Source organism: Brachyistius frenatus, unplaced genomic scaffold (assembly GCF_029030835.1).
Source record: "Brachyistius frenatus isolate BFR_SWC_R1_liver_20210118 unplaced genomic scaffold, ASM2903083v1 Contig_216, whole genome shotgun sequence".
Classification (NCBI taxonomy): Eukaryota; Metazoa; Chordata; class Actinopteri; family Embiotocidae; genus Brachyistius; species Brachyistius frenatus.
In genome coordinates, this window is record NW_027210815.1 from 56,508 (window position 1) to 82,500 (window position 25,993).

The following is a 25,993-nucleotide window of genomic DNA, read 5'->3' on the forward strand; positions in this document are numbered from 1 at the left end:
ATCATATTAGTTACGAACATTGTCAGTCTGTTAGTTGTTAAATAAATTAAAGTAAAATCTCTTTACAGTCAGATGATGTTTTTAATATACTGACGTGAAAATGTAGGTAAACAACAGGTAAAAAGCACTTAAACATGTACACAGCAGGTAAACAACAGGTTAACACCAGGTAAACAACAGGTAAACAACAGATAAACATGTAAACAACAGGTTAACACTAGGTAAACAACAGGTAAACACCAGGTAAACATGTAAAGAACAGGTAAACAACCGGTAAGCACCAGGTAAACATGTAAACAACAGGTAAACAACAGGTAAACATGTAAAGAACATGTAAACAGTATAAAGAGTATAAAACATGAAACAATCTTTTGATTTTCTGTAAAAACAGGTTTTCTAACTGTTAAAATGTGACTGAAGAGGTGAAAGTTTCCAGTTTATAAATTAAATTATTTTCTTCCCAACTTTTCTTACTCTCAGCTTTTATTTTGTAAGATGAATTCTGGCTAAACTGCGTCCAAACATCCGGTCATGCTGAGCGGAAAATGACTCAGCTGTAGACGGTGGGGTTACTGTTGGTCACTGAACACCTGGGTTCAGGGTTTCACAATAAAAGACGACCCTGCTGATGTTTCACAATAAAAGCAGGAAGATTAAACCGTTTTAACCGGTCAGAGTACCAACCTGTCAGAGTATTAACCTGTCAGAGTACTAACCTGTCAGAGTACCAACCTGTCAAAGTATTAACCCATCAGATAACTAACCTGTCAGAGTATTAACCTGTCAGAGTACCAACCTGTCAGAGAACAAACCTGTCAGAGTACTAACCTGTGGGAGAACTAACCTGTCAGAGTACTAACCTGTAAGAGTACCAACCTGTCAGAGTACTAACCTGTCAGAGTATTAACCTGTCAGAGTACTAACCTGCGGGATAACTAACCTGTCAGAGTACCAACCTGTCAAAGTATTAACCTGTCAGATAACTAACCTGTAAATGTATTAACCTGAAAGAGTACCAACCTGTCAGAACTAACCTATCAGTGTACTAACCTGTCAGAGAACTAACCAGTGAGAATACTAACCTGTGGGAGAACTAACCTGTCAGAGTACTAACCTGTCAGAGTATTAACCTGTCAGAGTACTAACCTGTCAGAGTACCAACCTGTCAAAGTATTAACCCGCCAGATAACTAACCTGTCAGAGTATTAACCTGTCAGAGAACCAACCTGTCAGAGAACTAACCTGTCAGAGTACTAACCTGTGGGAGAACTAACCTGTCAGAGTACTAGCCTGTAAGAGTACCAACCTGTCAGAGTACTAACCTGTCAGAGTATTAACCTGTGGGAGAACTAACCTGTCAGAGTACTAACCTGTAAGAGTACCAACCTGTCAGAGTACTAACCTGCCAGAGTATTAACCTGTCAAAGTATTAACCTGTCAGAGAACTAACCTGTCAGAGTACTAACCTGTCAGAGTATTAACCTGTCAGAGTACTAACCTGCGGGATAACTAACCTGTCAGAGTACCAACCTGTCAAAGTATTAACCTGTCAGATAACTAACCTGTAAATGTATTAACCTGAAAGAGTACCAACCTGTCAGAACTAACCTATCAGTGTACTAACCTGTCAGAGTACTAACCAGTAAGAGTACTAACCTGTCAGAGAACTAACCAGTGATAATACTAACCTGTGGGAGAACTAACCTGTCAGAGTATTAACCTGTCAGAGTATTAACCTGTCAGAGTACCAACCTGTCAAAGTATTAACCCGCCAGATAACTAACCTGTCAGAGTATTAACCTGTCAGAGAAACAACCTGTCAGAGAACTAACCTGTCAGAGTACTAACCTGTGGGAGAACTAACCTGTCAGAGTACTAGCCTGTAAGAGTACCAACCTGTCAGAGTACTAACCTGTCAGAGTATTAACCTGTCAGAGTACTAACCTGCGGGATAACTAACCTGTCAGAGTACCAACCTGTCAAAGTATTAACCTGTCAGATAACTAACCTGTAAAAGTATTAACTTGTAAGAGTACCATCCTGTCAGAACTAACCTATCAGTGTACTAACCTGTCAGAGTACCAACCAGTAAGAGTACCAACCTGTGGGAGTACTAACCTGTCAGAGTACCAACCTGTCAGAGTACTAACCTGTCAGAGTACTAGACTGTCAGAATATTAACCTGTTAGAGTACTAACCTGTCAGAGAACTAACCTGTCAGAGTACTAACCTGTGGGAGAACTAACCTGTCAGAGTACTAACCTGTCAGAGTACCAACCTGTCAGGGTATTAACCTGTCAAAGTATTAACCTGTCAGAGAACTAACCTGTCAAAAAAGTAACCTGTCAGAGTACTAACCTATAAGAGTACTAACCTTTCGGAGAACTAACCAGTGAGAGTACCAACCTGTCAGAGAACTAACCTGTCAGAGTACTAACCTGTCAGAGTACTAAACTGTCAGAGTATTAACCTTTCGGAGAACTAACCAGTGAGAGTACTAACCTGCGGGAGAACTAACCTGTCAAGGTACCAACCTGTCAGAGTACCAACTTGTCAGAACTAACCTGTCAGAGTACTAACCTGTCAGAGAACTAACCTGTGGGAGAATTAACCTGTCAGAGTACTAACCTGTCAAAGTATTAACCTGTCAGAGAACTAACCTGTCAAAAAACTAACCTGTCAGAGTACTAACCTGTAAGAGTACTAACCTGTCAGAGTATTAACTTGTCAGAACTAACCTGTCAGAGTACTAACCTGTCAGAGTATTAATCTTTCAGAGTACCAACCTGTCACATGGGGGCAGTAGTTCACATCCAGCCCGTGTTTTACAGACAGAAACTCTTCTTCTGAAGGAAAGTTGAAACATTCAGATTTAAAGCTCCAGAGTTCTTTAATAAAAACACAACAAACATTTACTGAATTTATGATGTCACAAATCTGTCTCTGATCAGTCGTCAATAATTCTGAGATTAATGATCAGCTCATTTCACCTGAAACAGTCTGAAGACATCCTCACAGCAGGGGGCGCTGCAGCTCACACACACACACACACACACACACACACACACACACACACACACACACACACACACACACACACACACACACACACACACACACACACACACACACACACACACACACAGTGTTCAGCCTGGTACTACAGTAAACAATGAGACAAAAGCTCTCTGTCCTCTGCTGCCTGATTAGACCCACATCACTGTCCTCAGTCTGACAGAACCAGCACTACTGCTGGACCTCCAGGACTCTGCTGGACCCCCCGGGAACATGGACTCTAAGCGTCTGTGTTCAGGCTCTCAGCAGCAAGTCCTGCTCAGGATAAAGGTAAAACACCAGCTGACTTATTTCTGCTTTTATTTCTTATTTCCGCCTCCGGCTCCGCCCCCCCATACCTAGCTGAGAGCACAGCCAGTGTGTGCAGGAAAAGTCCGATCAATAAGTTCAGTGTTCCTGAACATAGCGCGGTGATGTACACGGAGGATCAACAACCTTCATCAGGACGTATTCAGAGTTATTAATCAGCACGTTAACGTGACCGCTGCTACGTGAACATGTGTTCACATAGCAGCCATGGACATGAAACTGGAGCAGAGAAACTGGAGCAGAGAAACAGGAAGTCTTCAACACGCCTGTTCCTGAGCCCACACGCTGATTTCCACCACAGCACGGTGTGTTTTTAAAGTGTCTGTTGTGTCTCGGTGGGACGTTAATGCTCCACCAGAGACACAAGGAGTCCAACTACATCGAGAATATCAGGGCAGAAAGACTGGCTCCATGCAGCTTATTATTATCATTATTATTATCATTATAATTGTTGTTATTATGATTGTTTATTAACAGTTCACTTCTTCAGTTGGTTCTCAGCCTTCAAGAACATCCAGACTCTGAATGGAGCAAATGGACTGAGTTACTGTCCATCCCTGGGTGGTGTGTGTGTGTGTGTGTGTGTGTGTGTGTGTGTGTGTGTGTGTGTGTGTGTGTGTGTGTGTGTGTGTGTGTGTGTGTGTGTGTGTGTGTGTGTGTGTGTGTGTGTGTGTGTGTGTGTGTGTGTGTTAGTGTGTGCGTGTGTTAGTGTGTGCGTGTGTGTGTGTGTGTGTGTGTGTGTGTGTGTGTGTGTGTGTGTGTGTGTGTGTGTGTGTGTACTGTATGTGGTGACTGGTGTGTGTGTGTGTTAGTGTGTGTGTGTGTGTGTGTGTGTGTTTGTGTTAGTGTGTGTGTGTTAGTGTGTGTGTGTGTGTGTGTGTGTGTTAGCGTGTGTGTGTGTGTGTGTGTGTTGTATTAGTGTGTGTGTGTAGTGTGTGTGTGTGTGTGTTAGTGTGTGTGTGTGTGTGTGTGTGTGTGTGTGTGTGTTAGTGTGTGTGTGTGTGTGTGTGTGTGTGTGTGTGTGTGTGTGTGTGTGTGTGTGTGTGTGTGTGTGTGTGTTAGCGTGTGTGTGTGTGTGTTAGTGTGTATTAGTGTGTGTGTTAGTGTGTGTGTTAGTGTGTGTGTGTGTGTGTGTGTGTGTGTGTGTGTTAGCGTGTGTGTGTGTGTGTTAGTGTGTATTAGTGTGTGTGTTAGTGTGTGTGTTAGTGTGTGTGTGTGTGTGTGTGTGTGTGTGTGTGTGTGTGTGTGTTAGTGTGTGTGTGTGTGTGTGTGTGTGTGTGTGTGTGTGTGTGTGTGTGTGTGTGTTAGTGTGTGTGTGTTAGTGTGTGTGTGTGTGTGTGTGTGTGTGTGTGTGTGTGTGTGTGTGTGTGTGTGTGTGTGTGTGTGTGTGTGTGTGTGTGTGTGTGTGTGTGTGTGTGTGTGTGTGTGTGTGTTAGTGTGTGTGTGTGTGTGTGTGTGTGTGTGTGTGTGTGTGTGTACTGTATGTGGTGACTGGTGCAGACTGTAAACACTGAACTCTGTATTCATGTAGAAGTGAAACAAAGACGTCACTTCTTTTTCTGCAGCAGCTCAGAGTGTCTTCACTACTTATTAAGGCAGCAGGTTGACAGGGATGAACCCTGGACCTGTTCTCTCTGTCCTCTCTGTCCTCTGTGTCCTCCTCTGTCCTCAGACGGTCAACAGATGCTGTGGAGGACAACGTGGGACAAACACAGATAAACATGTAAATAACACAAACAAATACAGCCAATAATCAATAACAGCTGATCACAGGGAACACTCCTCCACAGGTCAGCGTTTACAAAGAAAGAAGCAACAAGAAAGTAAACAAACAAATAGGAAAGCAAACAATCAATTAGACGAGAAAAATCAAAGAAAATAAGCAACAAACTGAATTACTAACTAACCAAAGTTTAGACACAATAACCAGAAACATCCAACATGACTTGCTGATAAAAATCTAAATGAGAGATTTATTTAAACTGATGAAATCACCGTAAAAATATTAAACCTGGTTGTCTGCTCCTGGTTGTCGTCTGCTCCTGGTTGTCCCCTCTTCCTGGTTGTCCCCTCCTCCTGGTTGTCTGCTCCTGGTTGTCCCCTCCTCCTGGTTGTCCCCTCTTCCTGGTTGTCCCCTCCTCCTGGTTGTCCCCTCTTCCTGGTTGTCTCCTCCTCCTGGTTGTCCCCTCCTCCTGGTTGTCTGCTCCTGGTTGTCTCCTCCTCCTCGTTGTCTGCTCCTCCTGGTTGTCTGCTCCTGGTTGTCTCCTCCTCCTCCTCGGTGTCTGCTCCTCCTGGTTGTCCCCTCCTCCTGGTTGTCTCCTCCTCCTGGTTGTCCCCTCTTCCTGGTTGTCTGCTCCTGGTTGTCTCCTCCTCCTCCTCGGTGTCTGCTCCTCCTGGTTGTCCCCTCCTCCTGGTTGTCTCCTCCTCCTTGTTGCCATGACAACAGAAGATCTCTTCACAAGAGAAAGATGGACATCACTGATGGACGGAAACAGAATGATGTCACAGAGAAACTGACCTTTGACCTTTAGGATATGAAACGTGATCACTTCCTTTTTTTGTTTATGTTTGTGTGAGGTTTTGTTGTGTTGACTGTGAGGACTCTTTCAGAGTTGTTGTGTGTTTGAGTCTGAGAGGACAGCTCTGTGGTTTATGAGGACAATGTCTCCGGGTGAAGACAGCGCTGCAGTCTGCTGATGAATGTTCATCCATCTTTTCTACCTGCTGGTCAAACGGTCCGTGTGTTTTCTAGACTAAGTAGAAAGTCAGTGGGAACAGCGCCACACTGCCGTTCCCCTCCGCTCAGCGGTCAGAGCCGGTACTGCAGCCGCAGCTCCTCGGGGATGTTGTTGAGCTCCGCTTCGGCGCGGCAACTGATTGCGCGTGCGCAATGAGATGAATGGCCGCTGTACCTGACGGCCCACCAGGAAGTGTGGCGGACAAATCCTCGGCCGTTAATCCCCGTTAGGTTCGGTAACCGGAGAGGCTCAGACAGTAACATGTTCAGCGGGCCGGAGCGCGCAGTCTGACCGTCGGGACCGTCTCCGCTCCGGGCTCGGCCTCCGGCATCACGCGGGGCTGTCCGTCTCCTCTCCCCGCCTGTCGGGCTCCAGACCCCCGCTGCTGCTGAGCTGAAGCTCCGGGAAGCTCCGGGAAGCTCCGGGAACGTCCACCCTGACTGCAATGGGATGCTGCGGTAGCTCGGAGGTAAGCATGGCCTGGTCCGGTCCGGTCCGTGCCGGTACCGTCCTCCATCCTGCCGGTGTCCTTCAGCAGACCACCGGTGCGTGGATTTTTTTTTTTTTGTCACCGTGAAAGAGAAACGGGTTCCGGGGAGCCGAGCGGGCCGAGCTGGGATTAGAGCCAGCAGCGCTCTTAATCCAATTAGCTCCTCCCGAGAACAGGCGGGTTACCGGGGCCTGTCAGCGGCGCCACTCCGCTCCCGGTAAACAACACCGAGCCCGGTGTGTGTGATCAGTGATGAGCCGAGCCGCGCTAACGGGCCGAGGGGAGGGGGGTGGAGGTGAGCCCGGCTCGGCCCGGTTCTGGAGGCCCGGCTGTGCTCTCACGGTGACCGTGTTTGTGTGTGTTTCAGAGGACAAAGAGAGAATGGAGACCGCTGGAGGACCGGAGCTGCACCGACCTGCCCTGGTTCCTGCTCTTCACCGTCTTCTGCGTCGGCATGGTAACTGCACAGCCCGGCACCGGCAGCCCGGCACCGGCAGCCCGGCACCGGCAGCCCGGCACCGGCAGCCCGGCACCGGCAGCCCGGCACCGGCAGCCCGGCACCGGCAGCCCGGCACCGGCAGCCCGGCACCGGCAGCCCGGCAAACTTACTGCTGGAGGAGTACTGTAGTCCTGCTGTAGTAGAACTACTGTACTACTACAATATTACTACAGCAGTACAGTACTACAAATAGCTGGACTGCAGTATTACTACTACAGTCCACGTAGTAATACTGCAGTACTAGTAGTACTATTTAGTACTGCAGTATTACTGTACTATTACTGATGTAGTACTTGTAGAATTACTGTAGTAATAATGTAATATTACTGCAGTAGTACTGTAGTATTACTATAATATTACTATAGTAGTACTGCAGTATCTGATGAGTGTTGAAGTGTTTGTGTATTTTTATGTATCAGAGGATCAGATAAAAGTACTTTTACTCATTTTTATCAGTGAGTAGAAGTAAAAGTTGGACCAGACTGCAGTCAGAGGTCAGAGGTCACCCTATTCATCCATTTATTTTAGTGATCCATCAATTGACTGATTGATTGATTTGTCCGTATGATAACAGAAAATATTTCAAAGTTGTCGTTAGGATGTGGAACAGGTTGGTCCGACACTTTCAGACATTCTGTTGGTTCTGAAGTCCAAAAAGATTCAGGACAGAGAAAAACATCAAATCAGCTGATTGAAATTTTCAATGTGTAACAGTCCTGAACGTCACCTAAATGTTTCTGAACGTTACGCAGTTCCTCCAGGTTCCGGTTCCTCCAGTTCCCGGTTCCTCCAGGTTCCTCCAGGTTCCGGTTCCTCCATTTCCCGGTTCATCCAGGTTCCTTCAGGTTCCTCCAGGTCCCGGGTCCTCCAGGTCCCGGTTCCTTCAGGTCCCAGTTCCTTCAGGTGCCATTTCCTCCAGGTCCCGGTTCCTCCAGGTTCTGGTTCCTCCAGTTCCCAGTTCCTCCAGGTCCCGGTTCCTCCATTTCCCGGTTCGTCCAGGTTCCTCCGGGTCCCGGTTCCTTCAGGTCCCGGGTACTCCAGGTCCCGGTTCCTTCAGGTTCCTCCAGGTCCCGGGTCCTCCAGGTCCCGGTTCCTTCAGGTCCCAGTTCCTTCAGGTGCCATTTCCTCCAGGTCCCGATTCCTTCAGGTCCCTCCAGGTCCTGGGTCCTCCAGGTCCCGGGTCCTCCAGGTCGGTTCAGCTGCAGGTTACACAGAGAGATGAAACATAAATGAGTCGGACTTTGCCGTCCTGTATTACTGCAGACAGTGAACGCCGCAGCAGAGCTGGCAGCTGATTGGCTGGTGCAGCAGAGTGATCTGATTGGTCGGCAGCAGTTTTCTGTTACAACTGAAGAGGACAGAAATAGAAACATGAAAGTTTAATGTTGAGTAGAAACCAGAACAAACAGCTGATCCAGAAACACGTTGTTCTGACCTCTGACCTCATCAGGTGTTAATCAGCTGATTCAGTGATTGATGACTGTGATTGATGGCCCTCTGACAGCCGCCTCGTCTCCGTCCTGCAGGGCAGCATCTGCGGCTTCACCATCGTCACCGGCGGCGCCGCTCGCCTCGTCTTCGGGTATGACAGCTACGGAAACACCTGCGGCCGACGCAACGAGCAGATCGAAGGCGTCCGGCTGAGCGGCCTCGATCACACCGACAGGAAGTGAGTCCGTTGCTTCCTGTTTCCTGTGTTAACGTTCTGTTCAGGTTATTAAAGTTCTTATTCAGGTTATTAAAGAGTTTTTATGTTGGTTATTTTCGGAGCATTTTTAAACTCAATGACAGCTTCAGTTTTTATTGGATCAGAACCGAATCTGTCACGTTGTGTGTTTACAGCGTTAGAGGAGCTGAAGTATCGGTCAGTGTAATACTGCAGTACTTTATATTATACTCTGGTTTTATCTGGCTTTTTAATAACATAGTATTAGTCATATTACTGTTGTATTATTGCAGTATTACTGTAGTATTACTGTCACATTACTGTTGTATTATTGTAGTATTACTGTAGTACTTCAGTATTTTCAGTGTGTTATTGAGACTCTTTCTGGCACTTGAACACATGGTGCGTTCGAAGTCCTGTGGGACAATTCAGTATTGATTGTGCTGACTGACATTGTGCGTGTACACACACACACACACACACACACACACACACACACACACACACACACACACACACACACACACACACACACACACATTCCTGCGGCTGTAGGAGAGCAGCCATGAGGCGTTCAAGGCCCTGCAGATCAGACTGAGGCTCTTTGTTGGGTTTGTTGTTGAGTCGAGTCACACGTTCCTCCCACGTCCACATCGTCACATCGTGCTGCTTTAATCCTCCTCTGGTCCGGTTCTGATTAAACACACCTCCAGGACGGTATCAGCTCAGACAGACGCTGCATTGTGGTCCACCAGAACCAACAGGAGGTCCAGTGTTCAGGGACACGTCATGTGAACAGAAGGACCCGAGGACAATCAGTGTGAAACCTGCTGCACCACCTGACCCACTACTGCCCCTTCTGGTCACTGAAGAGAGTGATAATTATTATAAATATTATAATTATAGAATGATCTGATGGTTGTGGACCACAGACTGTTTAAAAAACTGTCCGTAGTCTTTGGCTCTGTAAGGTGCAGTACCACTGAGGACCACTAGGGACAGTCTCCAATAGACTCCCTCAAGCGTCAAGTCCTCTCCTGAAATACAAAGGCAGCTCACCTCTGTGTAAACGTTGCTGACTTCCTGTCCTCTCCGTCTCCTGCAGGTTTGTCTTCTTCCTGGATCCCTGCAACATCGACATCGTCCAGAGGAAGATCAAGTCCATGGCTCTGTGTGTGTCCCTGTGTCCCACCGAGGAGCTGAAGACGTACCAGGACCTGAAGAGGTTCGCCATGTTCAACGGTGAGGCAGCGCTATCATATGACTCCTGAACGCAGGTGAAGTGTTACAGGTGAAAGTAGGTGAAGTGTTACAGGTGAAGGCAGGTGAAGTGTTACAGGTGAAGGCAGGTGAAGTGGTGGAGGGGAAAGCAGGTGAAGTGGTGGAGGGGAAAGCAGGTGAAGTGTTACAGGTGAAAGCAGGTGAAGTGTTACAGGTGAAAGCAGGTGAAGTGCTACGAGTGAAAGCAGGTGAAGTGTTACAGGTGAAAGGAGGTGAAGGAAGTGTTACAGGTGAAAGCAGTTGAAGTGTTACAGGGGAAAGCAGGTGAATTGTTACAGGGGAAAGCAGGTGAAGTGTTACAGGTGAAAGCAGTTGAAGTGTTACAGGTGAAAGGGCCTGTGAATACACTGTGTCCTCACAAAGATAGAGGAACAGACCTTTTGGTTGGTTACAGAGGACGCAGTGATGTCAGCAGTTGGCCAGACGCTTGCCCTCGTGTCGTCACGGCGATGACTGAATGTCTGCAGGCGACAGTGTGAACACACTCAGAGTAACAAAGGCAGCATTAATGTGAGCCGTGTCGTCGGTGCCACTCTACTCGGAGGTCCTCCATCATGGCCGCTCGGTGACTCACTGGTGGAAACGTGGCAGCAGGCGTTTGGTCAGGTGACCTCACAGCTCGCTGGCAGCCATGTTGTTTATGAAAGGAGCTCCTGTCACACATTCACACACAGACACGTCTGTTCTGATGGATCAATAATCAGAGTGATTGACAGATTGAAGCTCCGCCTGTGATTAAAGTTTCAGTTTGATGATGATGTTGGTGATGATGATGGTGATGATGATGATGATGGTGATGATGATGTTGGTGATGATGATGGTGATGATGATGATGATGGTGATGATGATGTTGGTGATGATGGTGATGATGATGAAGGTGATGATGGTGAAGGTGATGATGGTGATGATGATGAAGGTGATGATGATGATGATGGTGATGATGATGATGATGATGAAGGTGATGATGTTGGTGATGGTGATGAAGGTGATGGTGATGTTGAAGGTGATGGTGATGATGATGAAGGTGATGTTGGTGATCATGATGATGATGTTGAAGGTGATGGTGATGATGATGATGATGGTGATGGTGATGTTGGTGATGGCGATGATGATGATGATGTTGGTGATGATGATGGTGATGATGGTGATGATGATGAAGGTGATGTTGAAGGTGATGGTGATGATGATGTTGGTGATGATGATGTTGGTGATGATGGTGATGATGATGATGAAGGTGATGTTGAAGGTGATGGTGATGTTGGTGATGATGGTGATGATGATGTTGGTGATGATGAAGATGATGATGAAGGTGATGATGAAGATGATGATGAGGGTGATGGTGCTGATGATGATGTTGGTGATGGTGATGATGTTGGTTATGGCGATGATGATGATGGTGATGGTGATGATGGTGATGGTGATGATGATGATGATGATGATGGTGATGATGATGTTGGTGATGATGGTGATGTTGGTGATGTTGAAGGTGATGATGGTGCTGATGATGATGATGATGATGATGATGTTGGTGATGATGATGTTGAAGGTGATGATGATGGTGATGATGATGAAGGTGATGATGTTGGTGATGATGATGATGATGATGAAGGTGATGATGTTGGTGATGGTGATGATGTTGGTGATGGCGATGATGATGTTGGTGATGATGGTGATGATGATGAAGGTGATGTTGAAGGTGATGGTGATGATGATGATGATGTTGGTGATGATGATGGTGATGATGGTGATGATGATGGTGATGGTGGTGATGTTGAAGGTGATGGTGATGATGATGATGTTGGTGGTGATGATGATGTTGGTGATGTTGGTGATGGTGATGTTGGTGATGATGATGATGTTGGTGATGTTGGTGATGATGATGTTGGTGATGATGATGATGATGGTGATGATGGTGATGATGGTGATGTTGGTGATGATGATGTTGAAGGTGATGGTGATGATGTTGGTGATGATGAAGGTGATGGTGATGATGATGGTGATGATGATGTTGGTGGTGATGATGAAGATGGTGATGATGATGATATTGGTGATGATGGTGATGATGATGAAGATGGTGATGATGAAGATGATGATGTTGGTGATGGTGATGATGATGTTGGTGATGGTGCTGATGATGATGTTGGTGATGGTGATGATGATGGTGATGGTGATGATGTTGGTGATGGCGATGATGATGGTGATGGTGATGATGTTGGTGATGGCGATGATGATGATGTTGGTGATGATGATGATGATGAAGGTGGTGGTGATGTTGAAGGTGATGGTGATGATGATGGTGATGATGATGTTGGTGGTGATGATGGTGATGATGGTGATGATGATGAAGATGGTGATGATGATGATATTGGTGATGATGGTGATGATGATGAAGATGGTGATGATGATGTTGGTGATGATGATGTTGGTGATGGCGATGATGATGATGATGTTGGTGATGATGAAGGTGATGGTGATGTTGAAGGTGATGGTGATGATGTTGGTGATGATGATGGTGATGTTGGTGATGATGATGTTGGTGGTGATGTTGGTGATGATGATGATGTTGAAGGTGATGATGTTGGTGATGGTGATGATGATGGTGATGATGATGAAGATGGTGATGGTGATGATGATGATGTTGGTGATGATGGTGATGATGATGAAGATGGTGATGATAATGAAGGTGATGATGATGAAGATGTTGGTGATGGTGATGATGATGTTGGTGATGGTTCTGATGATGATGTTGGTGATGGTGATGATGATGGTGATGATGTTGGTGATGATGATGATGATGGTGATGATGATGAAGGTGATGGTTATGATGATGATGGTGATGATGATGTTGGTGATGATGGTGATGAAGATGGTGATGATGGTGATGATGATGTTGGTGATGATGATGGTGATGATGATGATGATGTTGGTGATGAGGAAGAAGGTGATGATGATGTTGGTGATAATGGTGATGATGAAAGTGATGATGGTGATGATGATGATGAAGATGACTTCCGTCTGCTTCCTGTCTCAGGTTCTGAACTATGTTCCTACGAGTTGGCGGCTCATAAATATCCGGGTCTCCCTGAACGCGTCACCAAGTGTCCCAAACTTCCTGTTCCTCCCAGGTACGTCCAGCTTCTCACCCCGACCTCCTCTGAAACCCTGTATCCAACATCTGACCTCTGACCTCTGACCTCGGTCCTCAGCAAACCGCTGCCGGTGTTTAACCGCTGCACGCCGGTGGACGTGTCATGTTACGCCCAGTTTGCGGAAGCCGTGGTGACGTTCGTGGGTGATAACAGCGTTCTTCACCGTCTAATCGCCGGCGTGGCGGCGAGTAAGGAGGTCATCATCGGTCTGTGCGTCCTCGCTCTCGGTAGGACCGCCTCCGTCTCCATGTACTCTCTGCCGGGACGCCACCTCACGTGTCCTCTGTCTCCCCTTAGTCCTCTCCATGATCCTCATGGTCATCATTCGCTACATCTCCGCTGTCCTCGTCTGGATCCTCACCGCGCTGGTCGTCCTCGGGTCCCTCGGTGAGGTCACTTCCTGTTTGTGTGTGAGTGTGTAGTTGGACTGTGTGTGATGGTTGTGTGTGTGTGTCTCAGCGGGGACCAGCGTCCTCTGGTGGCTCTACGTCGACCACCGGCTCTACGGCAACGACACCTCCGTCAAACCGGCCAAGGAGGCCAAGGAGGAAGTGGAGGTGATCCGGGATGGCGGGCAGGCGCTGCTCGTCTACGCCGTCTCTGCCACCGTCTTCACGGTACGTATGTGGACGTGATGTCATGACGCAGTGGGCGGAGCCACAGCTGAGTGTGCGTGTGTTTCAGATCATCCTGCTGCTGCTGATGCTCTTCATGAGGAAGCGAGTGGCTCTGACCATCGCGCTGTTCCACGTGGCCGGAAAAGTCTTCATCCACCTGCCGCTGCTGACGCTGCAGCCCTTCGTCACCTTCATCGCCCTGCTGCTCTTCTGGACCTACTGGGTTCTGGTTCTGCTCTTCCTCGGAACCACCGGTCAGATGCAGCTTCACACTACTGCTCTACTGGTCCACTTATTATCTGCTTCATCTGATGTTCTGGTTTCTCTTTCTGTCCCCTCTGGTCCCTGGTCCTGGTCCTGGTCCCTGGTCCCTGGTCCCTGATCCTGGTCCATGTGACTTTGCAGGGAACCCGGTCCAGAACGAGGAGACGGGACTGACCGAGTTCAGACTGACGGGTCCTCTTCAGTACCTGACCTGGTACCACGCTGTGGGTCTGGTCTGGGTCAGCGAGTTCATCCTGGCCTGTCAGCAGATGACGGTGGCCGGAGCCGTGGTCACGTACTACTTCACCAGGTGAGTCCACACCTGTCTGCACCGGGCCGGGTGCGAGGCCACAGAACCTGACTGGTTTCAGCAGATCTTAACGTGGACTTTGTGTTTCAGGGACAAGAACCGCCTTCCAGTGACCCCGATCCTGTCCTCGGTTCTGAGGCTGGCCCGGTACCACCTGGGAACCGTCGCTAAAGGATCCTTCATCATCACGCTGGTGAAGATCCCCCGACTCGTCCTCATGTACGTCCACAACCAGCTCAAAGGAAAGGTAACTTTATTAATAACCTCTGATCTGTGAATGAGACGTTATTGATTATTGATCGAAGGTTCTGACATCATCACCTCAGGAGTCATGTGATGATGACATCATGTGTTTGTATTGCTAAAGTTATTGATGACATCATGTGTTTATATTGATAGTTATTGATGACATCATGTGTTTGTATTGATAAAGTTATTAATGACATCATGTGTTTGTATTGCTAAAGTTATTGATGACATCATGTGTTTGTATTGATAAAGTTATTGATGACATCATGTGTTTGTATTGATAAAGTTATTGATGACATCATGTGTTTCCAGGAGAACGCGTGTGCTCGCTGCCTGCTGAAGACGTGTATCTGCTGTCTGTGGTGTTTGGAGAAGTGCCTCAACTATCTCAATCAGGTGACCCCCCCTCCCGCCCCACCACACATACGCTGCACTCTGATTGGTCCAGGTGTGTCCGTCACACCTGCGTCTATCTTTTTTTTCCCCAGAATGCATATGCAGCCACGGCCATCAACAACACCAGTTTCTGCACGTCTGCCCGCGACGCCTTCGTGCTGCTGGTGGAGAACGCGCTGCGCGTCGCCACCATCAACGCCGTTGGAGACTTCGTGCTCTTCCTGGGGAAGGTGAGGCCGCCGGTCCGAGCGGGTTCTGGTTCTGGAGTCGGTTGGTGTTGGACTTGATGGTAAACTCTCCCCTCAGATCCTGATCGTGACGTCGACGGCGTTCGCCGGCGTGCTGCTGCTGAACTACCAGCAGGACTACGCCGAGTGGCTGCTGCCGCTCATCATCGTGTGTCTGTTCTCCTTCCTGGTGGCGCACTGCTTCCTGTCCGTCTTCGAGATTGTGGTGGACGTCCTCTTCCTCTGCTTCGCCATCGACACCAAGTACAACGACGGCACTCCGGGGAAGGAGTTCTTCATGGACAAAGCTCTGATGGTGAGGAATGCCGTCTGACGGTGATGACACCTTGTTGTTTGTATTTTTCTGACTTGAATTAACTTCATTGCTGTTACACCCTCTGTTTGGCCCCGCCCCTGCAGGAGTTTGTGGAGAGCAGCCGGCGGTTGGAGCGGGCGGTGGAGCGTGGGCGGAGCCGGGTGAAGGAGGCGGTGTCGGAGGGGGCAGAGATGAAGCCCATGGTGAGTGACAGCGGTGGCGGAGGGGGTGTGGCCAGGCAGAAGAGCTTTTCGGAGGAGGCGGCGGTGGGGGCGGGCCCGGATGATGGGGAGTGGGACGACCTCCAGGAGTTCCAGGTGTACTACCTGCTGGTGGGGGTGCTGGTGGACTGGATGATGACGGAGCAGAGCGGCTTCGTCCTCTGTCTCAGCGAGGACGTCGTCCTCTTCCTCTTCCTCTACCTGCCCACCTCCACCCTCTTTCTGTTTGTCAGCCTGCTGCACACGCCAAGCCCCGCCCCTTCTGCCATATCTGCTGCTAAACCAGCCGCCGTCACCGCAGAGACCTAACAGCTACATGCTACCTGATGCATGCTAACCTGACTGACCCCCGTCATCTTCATCATCCTCATCTACAACCTCTGAACTCTTCCTCCACTTCCTGTTTGTAATTTATTAATTTTTTACTTTTGTATCTTTTGTATGGAGATATTTTTGTATGTGTGTTTGTGTTCGGCCTTTGTGTGTCACCGCCGTGCTTTAAGGAGGACGAGGACTCAGCAGGTGAGACGCTGCAGCGCCGCCTGGTGGACAATCTTCAAACCACAGTTTAGTCTGTAACCTGCTCTGATCAGAGAGACAGAATATAAAGTGTTTAGATGAGTTCAGGTGAGTTCACCTGCTGAGTCCTGCGTCCTGCATGGATCCACTTCTACTAACTGATGAGACCTGAAGTCACGTCCGAAATAAACCACACGTTCACAAGTTCAGTTTCACAGTTTCACTCTGTTTCAATCTGTCACTGTAGAACTACAAACTACAGGTAGAACTACAAGTAGAACTACAAACTACAGGTAGAACTACCAACTACAGGTTGAACTACGAACTACAGGTAGAACTACAAATTACAGGTGGAACTATGAACTACAGGTATAACTACACACTACAGGTAGAACAACAAACTACAGGTAGAACGACAAATTACAGGTTGAACTACACACTACAGGTATAACTACAAATTACAGGTATAACTACACACTACAGGTAGAACTACAAGCTACAGGTAGAACTACAAATTACAGGTAGAACTACAAAATACAGGTAGAACTACAAAATATAGGTAGAACTACAAAGTACTGGTAGAACAAACTACAGGTAGAACTACACACTACAGGTTTAACTACAAACTACAGGTAGAAATACAATATACAGGTAGAACAAACTACCGGTAGAACTTCAAACTACATGTAGAACTACACACTGCAGGTAGAACTACAAACTACAGGTAGAATGACAAATTACAGGTTGAACTACACACTACAGGTTGAACTACAAACTACAGGTAGAACGACAAATTACAGGTTGAACTACACACTACAGGTTGAACTACAAACTACAGGTATAACTACAAATTACAGGTATAACTACACACTACAGGTAGAACTACAGATTACAGGTATAACTACACACTACAGGTAGAACTACACACTATAGGTAGAACTACACACTACAGGTAGAACTACAAACTACAGGTAGAACTACACACTACAGGTAGAACTACACACTACAGGTAGATCTTCAAACTACAGGTAGAACTACACACCCTTTAGATCAGGTTCCTCTGTGGTACCTTCAGGGACCCATTAGTGTTGTCAGAGGTGTAAACAGGTCTCTGAAGGATGTTCTGGTTCTGACTCACCTCATCTCCCATGATGCTCTGCTCTCAGCTGTGTGTGGTGTCGCCATGGTAACGTGTGGTCGTTTCCTGTTTCAGGCTCCGGGGACGAGTTCAGCTTGACCAAAATGAGCCGCTGGGACTTAAAGAGACATTCCAAATGTTTATTTTTACCAACGTGTAACATGTTTACTATGGTTTCACTCCAGGGAAAATATTTTAATAAGAAACTGTAAAAACGTAACAACGTAACGAAGCACTTTATATTGAAGCGCTGCAGATTTTAAACCGGCTGATGCATTTTTTCGTAGTGATGTCGTTTTTTATGAACTCACGGAACTCATCGCTCTTCGGTTCGAACACGTCCGACACCTTTTCTGTGTTCCCAACGTCCTGGAGACATTAGCACCTGTGTCATCGAGGGGGCGGGGCCTGTGGATGTCAGAGGACTGGGTCAAAGGTCAGACTGGGACTGTGTGGCGGGGCTGTCGTCATGGAAACACGTCCTAGGAACAGAACCCTGATTGGTCGCTGCGTGTCGGTGACCGCTGTGACCCGCAGGTGAAGGTCATGTGACCAGAGGAGTGACCAGAGGAGGCAGAGATGAGATGACGGAGATGACGCCGGTCACATGACTCTCACCTTCAGGTCGCTGTCGGGTTTCCTGTCAGCGGTTCAGTTTGATGACATCAGTGTCTGGTCAGCTGATCTGAGGATGATTGACAGGTAGTCTGTTTCCACAAACCATCACCGGGATCCAACTTCCTGTCCGGCGCCTCTCTGACACCTTGACATGAAGTCACAACGTTTCCATTAAACCCTGAGAAGAAGGTGGTGTGGGCGGAGCTTCCTGTTGAAGCTGAGTTGGGACAGTCAGCAATAAAACAGACTGCATCATGTGACCACATCAACAACAACAAGTCTTCCTGCTTCTTCAACATGTTTAATGACATGTCGGCTCAGACAGGAAGTGAGCGACGACTCACCTGTCAGAGCTTTAATGTTTGTTACCGTACAACGAGTCAACTGATCGGTCAACTGATCGGTCAACTGATCGGTCAACTGATCGGTCAACCGTAGTGAGATCTGGAATCTGTTCTGGGTCAATGTGCTGAGAGAAAAGCAGTAAGTGGACCTTTGATCATCTTTGGAACCCGACGTAATGAAGTGGACGCTGAGGGAACTGTTGTCGTTGCCCAACGTGACGCGTTGCCTGGTTGCAGACTGTACTATTAAGAATCATGTAAAGAAATACTTTAAAAGCAGTCAGATATTTTAATCCATCTCCATGGAAACCGTCGGCCGTTTTTACATTCAGTCGGTTCAAAAAGCCACGTGACGTTTTTCTTGTTCGAACTCCGACCTGCTGACGTGTTTCTGACGATGACCGTTGTTCCGACTCCAGTTTAATTTCCTGACCGAGGTGTAACGGAGCAGCTGATTGGCTCCGAGTGTTCCCATCATGCACCTCTCGGTCTCAGCCTCTCCTCCGATCCGCTGACCGTCCGGCTGATCTGAGTGGTGTCGGCGAGGGAACGATCTCCGTGTACTTTTCTCGTGAGCAGAAACTGGGCGTCGCTCTGACATTTAGTTTTGAGATATTAAGCGCATGTACGTTAAAAATCTGCGGATGCAGGACGCGCTGCTCCGAGCACGTCGACTAATTGCACTAAAGATGGAGTTCATTAAACACGTAACGTAGCCGTAGTTTTAGACGAGCGTGTTCGTAGCTCAAATATTAACACACAAACATTTATCGTATTCAGACGTCCCGAAAAAGAAAAAACGTAAAGAGCAATCAAAGGAAACGTGAACTCCTGTTCTCCAACACATTTATACGTTTAGTTTGAAATAACACGTTTCACCTGCTGACCAATAACCTGCTTCGTTCATGAAACCCAGCCAATCAGCATACAGAGGAGAAGCTCCGCCTGCTGACGGCGACAGGTTTGGGACGCTCCAATCAGCCGACCTGCAGCTGACTCAACATTTCTACATCTCACCTGGTTACAGGTGTGTGCAGGGGATGACATCACAGAAGAGATCAGTCTGTCTCTTTGTGATTGGTTGTTTCTGACGACTGGCGGGTTGGAACAGTTCATCTGTAGAGAAACGAGCCCCAAAACTCCACGTGGTCAAAATGATAATTTATTCACTTATAACGTCAGCAAACATGTCACAACTCGTGAACAGAAGTTCAGAGAATTCGGAGGTCTTGAACGCCACAAGAGAGCAACGTCAATGTTGAACAGCTGTTCTTCGATGAGCTCATCATTCAGAAACTGATCGACGTTTCCAGTAAATCTGGAAGCCAATGTGAGCGTGTTCGGAAAGTTTCAGCCTCAACAGATTTAAAGTTTAAAGAAAACAAAATTCTTAAACTTGAATTCACGTGTCAAACATTCGCTCAGACGGCGGTTCAGTCTAGATGAATCCCGTTTTGATGTTTCGTTGGTTTGTTGAGGCTTCGTGTTTGTTTCCTGCTTAAAAACCCTTCAAGTTTTAAGTAGACGACTGATGGTTATTTATCTGCTTCTCAGATTTTAACGAACGTCAGTCGAATGGAGCGTCCTGACTCGACATTTCCTCGTCCCTTTTGGCCGTAGTGGTCGGTTTGAATGAGGCGTCCCAGTCGGAGCGGGCGAACAAGTTGCATGTCCATGTTTTTCAGCTCTGCATTGCAGCGCGTCCTCTTCGTACGCTGTGAATAATCTGCTGTTAGATTCACGGGACTAAACTCTCCAGTTACCTGATAGACGTCTCCGTTTCTTTCCGATGGGACTCTTACACTCGTCTTGGCGATGGACGGTTGCATAGCAACAAGAACTAGTTCCGACTTTAGGCCGACGGTCGGGTGTAACACTGGTGTTTTCTCTGCAGTAAGAAGTTGTTTGTAACATTGAAGAACTTTTTCTTTGGTTCTGGGTTCAGTTTTTTTATATTTATCATTTCTTATGTATATTTGTTTTGTAAGAAAAATAATAAAATGGAAAATTTGAATATGCTCGTTTTCTACGTTTCTCATTGCGGCGTCAACATATTTGTTTTAAAAAGGTCACATGATGACATCATATCTCAGCTAAAGACTATTTTCATTGTTTTCTAAAAATAGAAAAGAACATTTACATTTATCTAAATATCTCATTATGTCCAACCAACAATTCAAACCGGAGAATATTCAGTTCTGTGATGGAAAGTCGGACTTAGAAAAAACCCAGAAAAGTTCTAATAATTCTGTCGATCTGCTTTTTTATAAAATGAACAAAATGTCAGAGACACGTTTGTGTTATTTCCGAAGATTATTCTGTTTGATAAAAGACATACATTTAATTTTACATTTTCATAACTGCCTTGACTGAACCAGTAACCATGACGACCACTTCCATTGTTCAGGAAACTTCAGCATCAAACAACAGCTCGATCTAATTTACAATAATTATTTATCGAAGAAGACACAAAGAACCAAAAGATGTGAAATTACAGAATATTTAAATACAAAACCAGGACAGAGATAATTCTAACAACAGAATTACAGATATGAACCGGATCATCATCACAGCGCTGGAATCAACAGAAAGAAAGTTTTCTTTCAAAGTTTTTCTGAAACATCAGCGTGAAGCAGGTTAGCATATGTTAGCATCAATGAGGTTAGCTCTGTTTGAAGAAATATTGTTTGCCAACCGAAGATTAAATCAAACCTTTTCATTCGAAGGATAAAATCCTAAAATAATAATCAATATGAGACCGTTAGCATGAAGCTAATGACTGAACACAAACTGAAGTTTAGACGCAGGTAGTTTGGACGTAAAATCAAGCTAATGGACACTTTCATTTACGATCTCTCAGATTCATAAAGTGTTTATTTAGTGAGTGACATTTTCAGAAGAAGCGTCTCTAATAACTGAATTTTTTTTTTGGGTGTAGTCACCAAATCGATGAGCTTCCAGCAGATGAAGTGTGTCGTTGTGTTTTTTATGTGACGCAGACTGTAAATAAAGATGGACTATCTTTAACGTCGTCGGTTTCAAACCACGAAATGTTCTGCAGTAAACTGTCAGTTTTGAGTTCACAAGCTAATTTCATTAGCAAGTGAATGCTAACGTTACAGACAACAAGCCGGTCTGATATGTAGCTATCGAGGTAGATGGCTAGCAGTTCTTGATCACGTTTATCTAGAAACTGATCAACGTCCAGCGAGACAGATGGCGGCTGGGCAACGTGAAGTTCAAGGGGTGTGGCCTCGTGTGTGGGTGGGACCTCAACACCACAACTCCGCCCCCTTTACTACTGCATACAGTCTGGTTGTAAAGACATCACCAGAACAAGATGGCAGCAACGTTTTTAGCTTCAGTTTCATACAGCGGAAGGAAGAGAAGACGTCTTTACCTCTGGCTCCGCCCACTTATTTACATTCATATTAAACCTTCTCTGCGTGTCGGAGTGTCCTCTGGGGTCAGAGGTCGTCGTCGTCCTCGCTCATCATGGCGTCCAGCTCCTTGTCTTTACGTTCGGCGCTCTCCGTGACGAACTCCCTCTGCTGCTCCTCCAGCTCCTGCAGCTCCCCCTGCAGGCGCTCCAGGTGCAGCGCACGACGGTTCCTCAGGAGGCGGCGCGGGAACGGATTCATGTCATTGAAGGCGATGCTGCTCAGCTTCCTGAAACAAACATAAACACACACACAAACAAACATAAACACATACACACAAACAAACAAACACATACACACAAACATAAACACATACACAGACAAACACAAACACACACAAACATAAACACACACACACAAACGCACAAACATAAACACACACACAAACACATACACAGGCACAAACATAAACACTTACACACACAAACACATACACACAAACATAAACACATACACAGACAAACACAAACACACACAAACATAAACACACACACACACACACACGCACAAACATAAACACACACACAAACACATACACAGGCACAAACATAAACACTTACACACACAAACAAACACACACACACACAAACATAAACAAACACACAAAAAATATACACACGTGCAAACAAACACATGCACAAACAAACACATACACACACAAACACACACACAAACATAAACACACACAAACAAATACATGCACAAACAAACACGCGCACAAACAAACACATACACAAAAATAAACAAATACACACACACGCACAAACACATACACACACAAACACATACAAACACACACAAACAAACACATACACAAACATAAACACATACAAACATAAACACGTACACACAAACAAACACATACAAACACGCACAAACATAAACACATACACAAACACACACACACAAACAAACATACACATGCACAAACATAAACACATACACACGCACAAAGACACACACAAACATAAACAAACACATACACAAACATACGCACACAAACAAACATAAACACACAAGCACAAACATAAACACATGCACAAACATAAACACATACACACACAAACAAACACACACAAACATACACATACAAACACACACACACAAACATATACAAACACACACAAACATAAACACATACAAACATAAACATACACACAAACATAAACACACACAAACAAACAGACAAACATAAACACACACACAAATAAACACATACAAACACACACACACACAAACATAAACATACACACACACAAACAAACATAAACACATACACACACAAACATAAACACACACACAAATACAAACATAAACACACACAAACAAACATACACACACAAATGTAAACACACACACACAAACAAACATACACATGCACAAACATAAACACATACACACGCACAAACACACACACAAACATAAACACACACATGCACAAACAAACACATACACACACAAACAAACATAAACACACAAGCACAAACATAAACACATGCACAAACAAACATACACATACAAACACACACACAAACATATACAAACACACACAAACATAAACACATACAAACATAAACATACACACAAACATAAACACACACAAACAAACAGACAAACATAAACACACACAAATAAACACATACAAACACACACACACAAACATACACACACAAACATAAACATGCAAACATAAACACATACACACACAAACATAAACACACACACAAATACAAACATAAACACACACAAACAAACATACACACACAAATGTAAACACACACACACAAACAAACATACACATGCACAAACATAAACACATACACACGCACAAACACACACACAAACATAAACACACACATGCACAAACAAACACATACACACACAAACAAACATAAACACACAGGCACAAACATAAACACATGCACAAACATAAAACACATGCACAAACATAAACACACACAAACAAAAACACACAAACACATACACGCACAAACATAAACACATACACACACACAAACATACACAAACATAAACACACACACAAATAAACACATACAAACACACACAAACATATACAAACACACAAACATAAACACATACAAACACACACACACACAAACATAAACATACACACACAAACATAAACACACACAAACAGACAAACATAAACACATACACAAATACAAACATAAACACACACAAACAAACATACACACACAAATGTAAACACACACACACAAACGTAAACACACACACACACAAACATAAACACATACACACACATGGTCATCAAGCTGCGACTGCTGCAATGCAACTGAGTACTTCTGCTGATCCTGAGTACTTCAGACCAGGTGTGCGTACCTGCTGTCAGAGATGGTCTTGGTGAAGAACCGCAGGTAGCGGTAGATCTCCACACTGTCCTGGATCTTCAGGATGTCGTCCTCTTTGTATTTGAACAGAGCCAGAGTGTACCTGAAGATCACCTGAGAAACACACAACGTGACTACACCACACCACTATACAACACCACTACACAACATGTGTTGTCATTTGTGCTATCGGGTGCGTTCAGGTGTTATCGTGGTGCGTTCAGGTGTTATCGTCCGTGTTATCGTGGTGTGTTCAGGTGTTATTGTCCGTGTTATCGTGGTGCGTTCAGGTGTTGTCGTCTGTGTTATCGCGGTGCATTCAGGTGTTGTCGTCCGTGTTATCGTTGTGCGTTCAGGTGTTGTCGTCCGTGTTATCGTGGTGCTTTCAGGTGTTGTCGTCCATGTTATCGTGGTGCATGCAGGTGTTATCGTCCGTGTTATCGTGGTGCGTTTAGGTGTTGTCATCTGTGTTATCGTGGTGCGTTCAGGTGCTCTACCTTGGTGCCCTCGTACAGGAAGGCATCCCACAGCGGCAGCAGGATGTCGCTCGGCAGACTCTCCACGAACACCACCAGGAACCAGTTGAAGGTGATGAGGGACACGTCGACGCCGTGGTCCTCAAAGTGAGCTGCCAGCCGCGGGAGCTTCTCGGACATGAAGTCCTTCAGGACTCGCTGGTCCGCCTGCAGACAGACACGTGACCTCAGAGGACAGGTAGACAGAGAGCAGGTGAGCAGGGGGGCGTGTCTCCTCACCTGAGAGGCCACCAGGTTATGGGTGTAGTAGTCCTGAGGCATGATGGTGTCCACCACGGACACCAGACACCAGAAGGCGTCCTCCTCACTCCGAAGGACCAGCAGAGCGATGGCCGCCAACCTGAGGGACACACATCCACACAATGTCACATGACCCCGTCACATGACCACGTGACACAATACAATCAGACCACCATCCTGCAGCAGTGTGACCTCCAGGTAAAGACAGTCCTCAGAAGTATATAAACAATCGGTGTCAGGGAGAGTACCTGTTGAGTCCCTGGCAGTAGCCAACAGTAGGGTTCTGCCAGGAGAAGGCCAATAGGATGCGGCGGAGCTGCTGGAGGGCGGGGCTAGAGGGTGAAGAGAAGTGCTGATTGGTTGTCAGGGTGCGGTGGAGGTCCAGCTGGATCTGTCTGGAGGCCGGATGAGGAGACGTCCGACTCTTCTCACACAGCTGAAGACACAACAGCTGGATTACTGAAAGCTGATAAACAGGTAAGTACAAGTTGTACAAGTAAGTACAGTTGTGGACAGATGCGAAGACAGGTGAAGACAGGCGAGTACAGGTGAGGACAGGCGAGGACCCGTGGACCTGTACCTGCTGATAGCGCAACGGGTGGCGGTCTCGGATGGTGCTAGTTCTGGCTCGGACCAACCAGCGCCACACTCTGGACCGATACTCCTGAGGAACGCCTCCCCGCAGCAGAACTTTGAGGTCCAGTGAGGGACCGAGGTCCTGGTCTGACCTGCCAGCTAGGTACTGAGCCCAGCGGCTCAGCAGGGGGCGCTCCATTCCCTCCTGAAACAGAACCAGACACGATCAGCTGATCAGGATCATTGATTGGTCTAGGAGTCCCTGGACCTCTGGACCAGCACGGTCCTAAAATAAAAAAGTGAAACCCTGACAGAGGGACCGCCGCGGCCCCTGAGTCCACGCAAGTCCAGGTAAGTCCAGGTGAGTCCAGGTAAGCCCACGCAAGTCCAGGTGAGTCCAGGTGAG

General features: G+C 46.5%; 2 protein-coding genes and 1 long non-coding RNA gene across 6 annotated transcripts in view; 2 read left to right on the plus strand and 1 right to left on the minus strand.

Annotated features, from left to right (window-relative positions):
- The first annotated feature begins 3,231 nt into the window (after positions 1-3,231).
- slc44a1b (solute carrier family 44 member 1b) lies at positions 3,232-20,440 on the plus strand. Of its 2 annotated transcripts, none has more exons than XM_069719515.1 (16): positions 3,232-3,345; positions 6,980-7,069; positions 8,638-8,780; positions 9,883-10,019; positions 13,090-13,183; positions 13,265-13,434; positions 13,505-13,594; positions 13,667-13,824; positions 13,892-14,078; positions 14,230-14,398; positions 14,489-14,645; positions 14,960-15,043; positions 15,136-15,273; positions 15,350-15,586; positions 15,691-15,789; positions 17,540-20,440. In XM_069719515.1, exons 1-16 carry the CDS (start codon positions 3,289-3,291, stop codon positions 17,561-17,563), a joined length of 2,034 nt encoding a protein of 677 aa, XP_069575616.1. In that variant the 5' UTR covers positions 3,232-3,288; the 3' UTR covers positions 17,564-20,440. The 2 variants fall into 2 exon arrangements, with proteins under 2 accessions (XP_069575616.1, XP_069575617.1); XM_069719516.1 differs by lacking the exon at positions 3,232-3,345 and adding an exon at positions 6,312-6,591.
- Positions 7,519-8,623, plus strand: LOC138633355 (uncharacterized). Its single transcript, XR_011311881.1, has 3 exons — positions 7,519-7,904; positions 8,079-8,210; positions 8,259-8,623. It is a non-coding gene; the product is annotated as an uncharacterized lncRNA (long non-coding RNA).
- Positions 20,441-20,678: 238 nt separating the features above from the next.
- The window catches only part of tbc1d2 (TBC1 domain family, member 2), an 11,024-nt gene continuing 5,709 nt past the window's right edge, over positions 20,679-25,993 (minus strand). For all 3 annotated transcript variants that reach the window (XM_069719542.1, XM_069719543.1, XM_069719541.1), the window contains 6 exons: positions 25,592-25,792; positions 25,260-25,447; positions 24,991-25,111; positions 24,733-24,918; positions 24,228-24,349; positions 20,679-22,095 (listed from right to left, as the gene is read on the minus strand). In XM_069719542.1, the coding sequence (XP_069575643.1) occupies positions 21,894-22,095; positions 24,228-24,349; positions 24,733-24,918; positions 24,991-25,111; positions 25,260-25,447; positions 25,592-25,792 (1,020 nt within the window). In that variant the 3' untranslated portion in view covers positions 20,679-21,893. The remainder of the gene's footprint in view (positions 22,096-24,227; positions 24,350-24,732; positions 24,919-24,990; positions 25,112-25,259; positions 25,448-25,591; positions 25,793-25,993) is intronic.

Excerpts from the sequence above, each read along its gene's own strand:
- slc44a1b (XM_069719515.1), top strand. The coding sequence starts at position 3,289 with ATGGACTCTAAGCGTCTGTGTTCAGGCTCTCAGCAGCAAGTCCTGCTC. Across the intron at positions 3,346-6,979 it reads AAGTCCTGCTCAGGATAAAG|AGGACAAAGAGAGAATGGAG; the intron begins GTAAAACACCAG and ends TGTGTGTTTCAG. Across the intron at positions 13,435-13,504 it reads TCTGTGCGTCCTCGCTCTCG|TCCTCTCCATGATCCTCATG; the intron begins GTAGGACCGCCT and ends GTCTCCCCTTAG.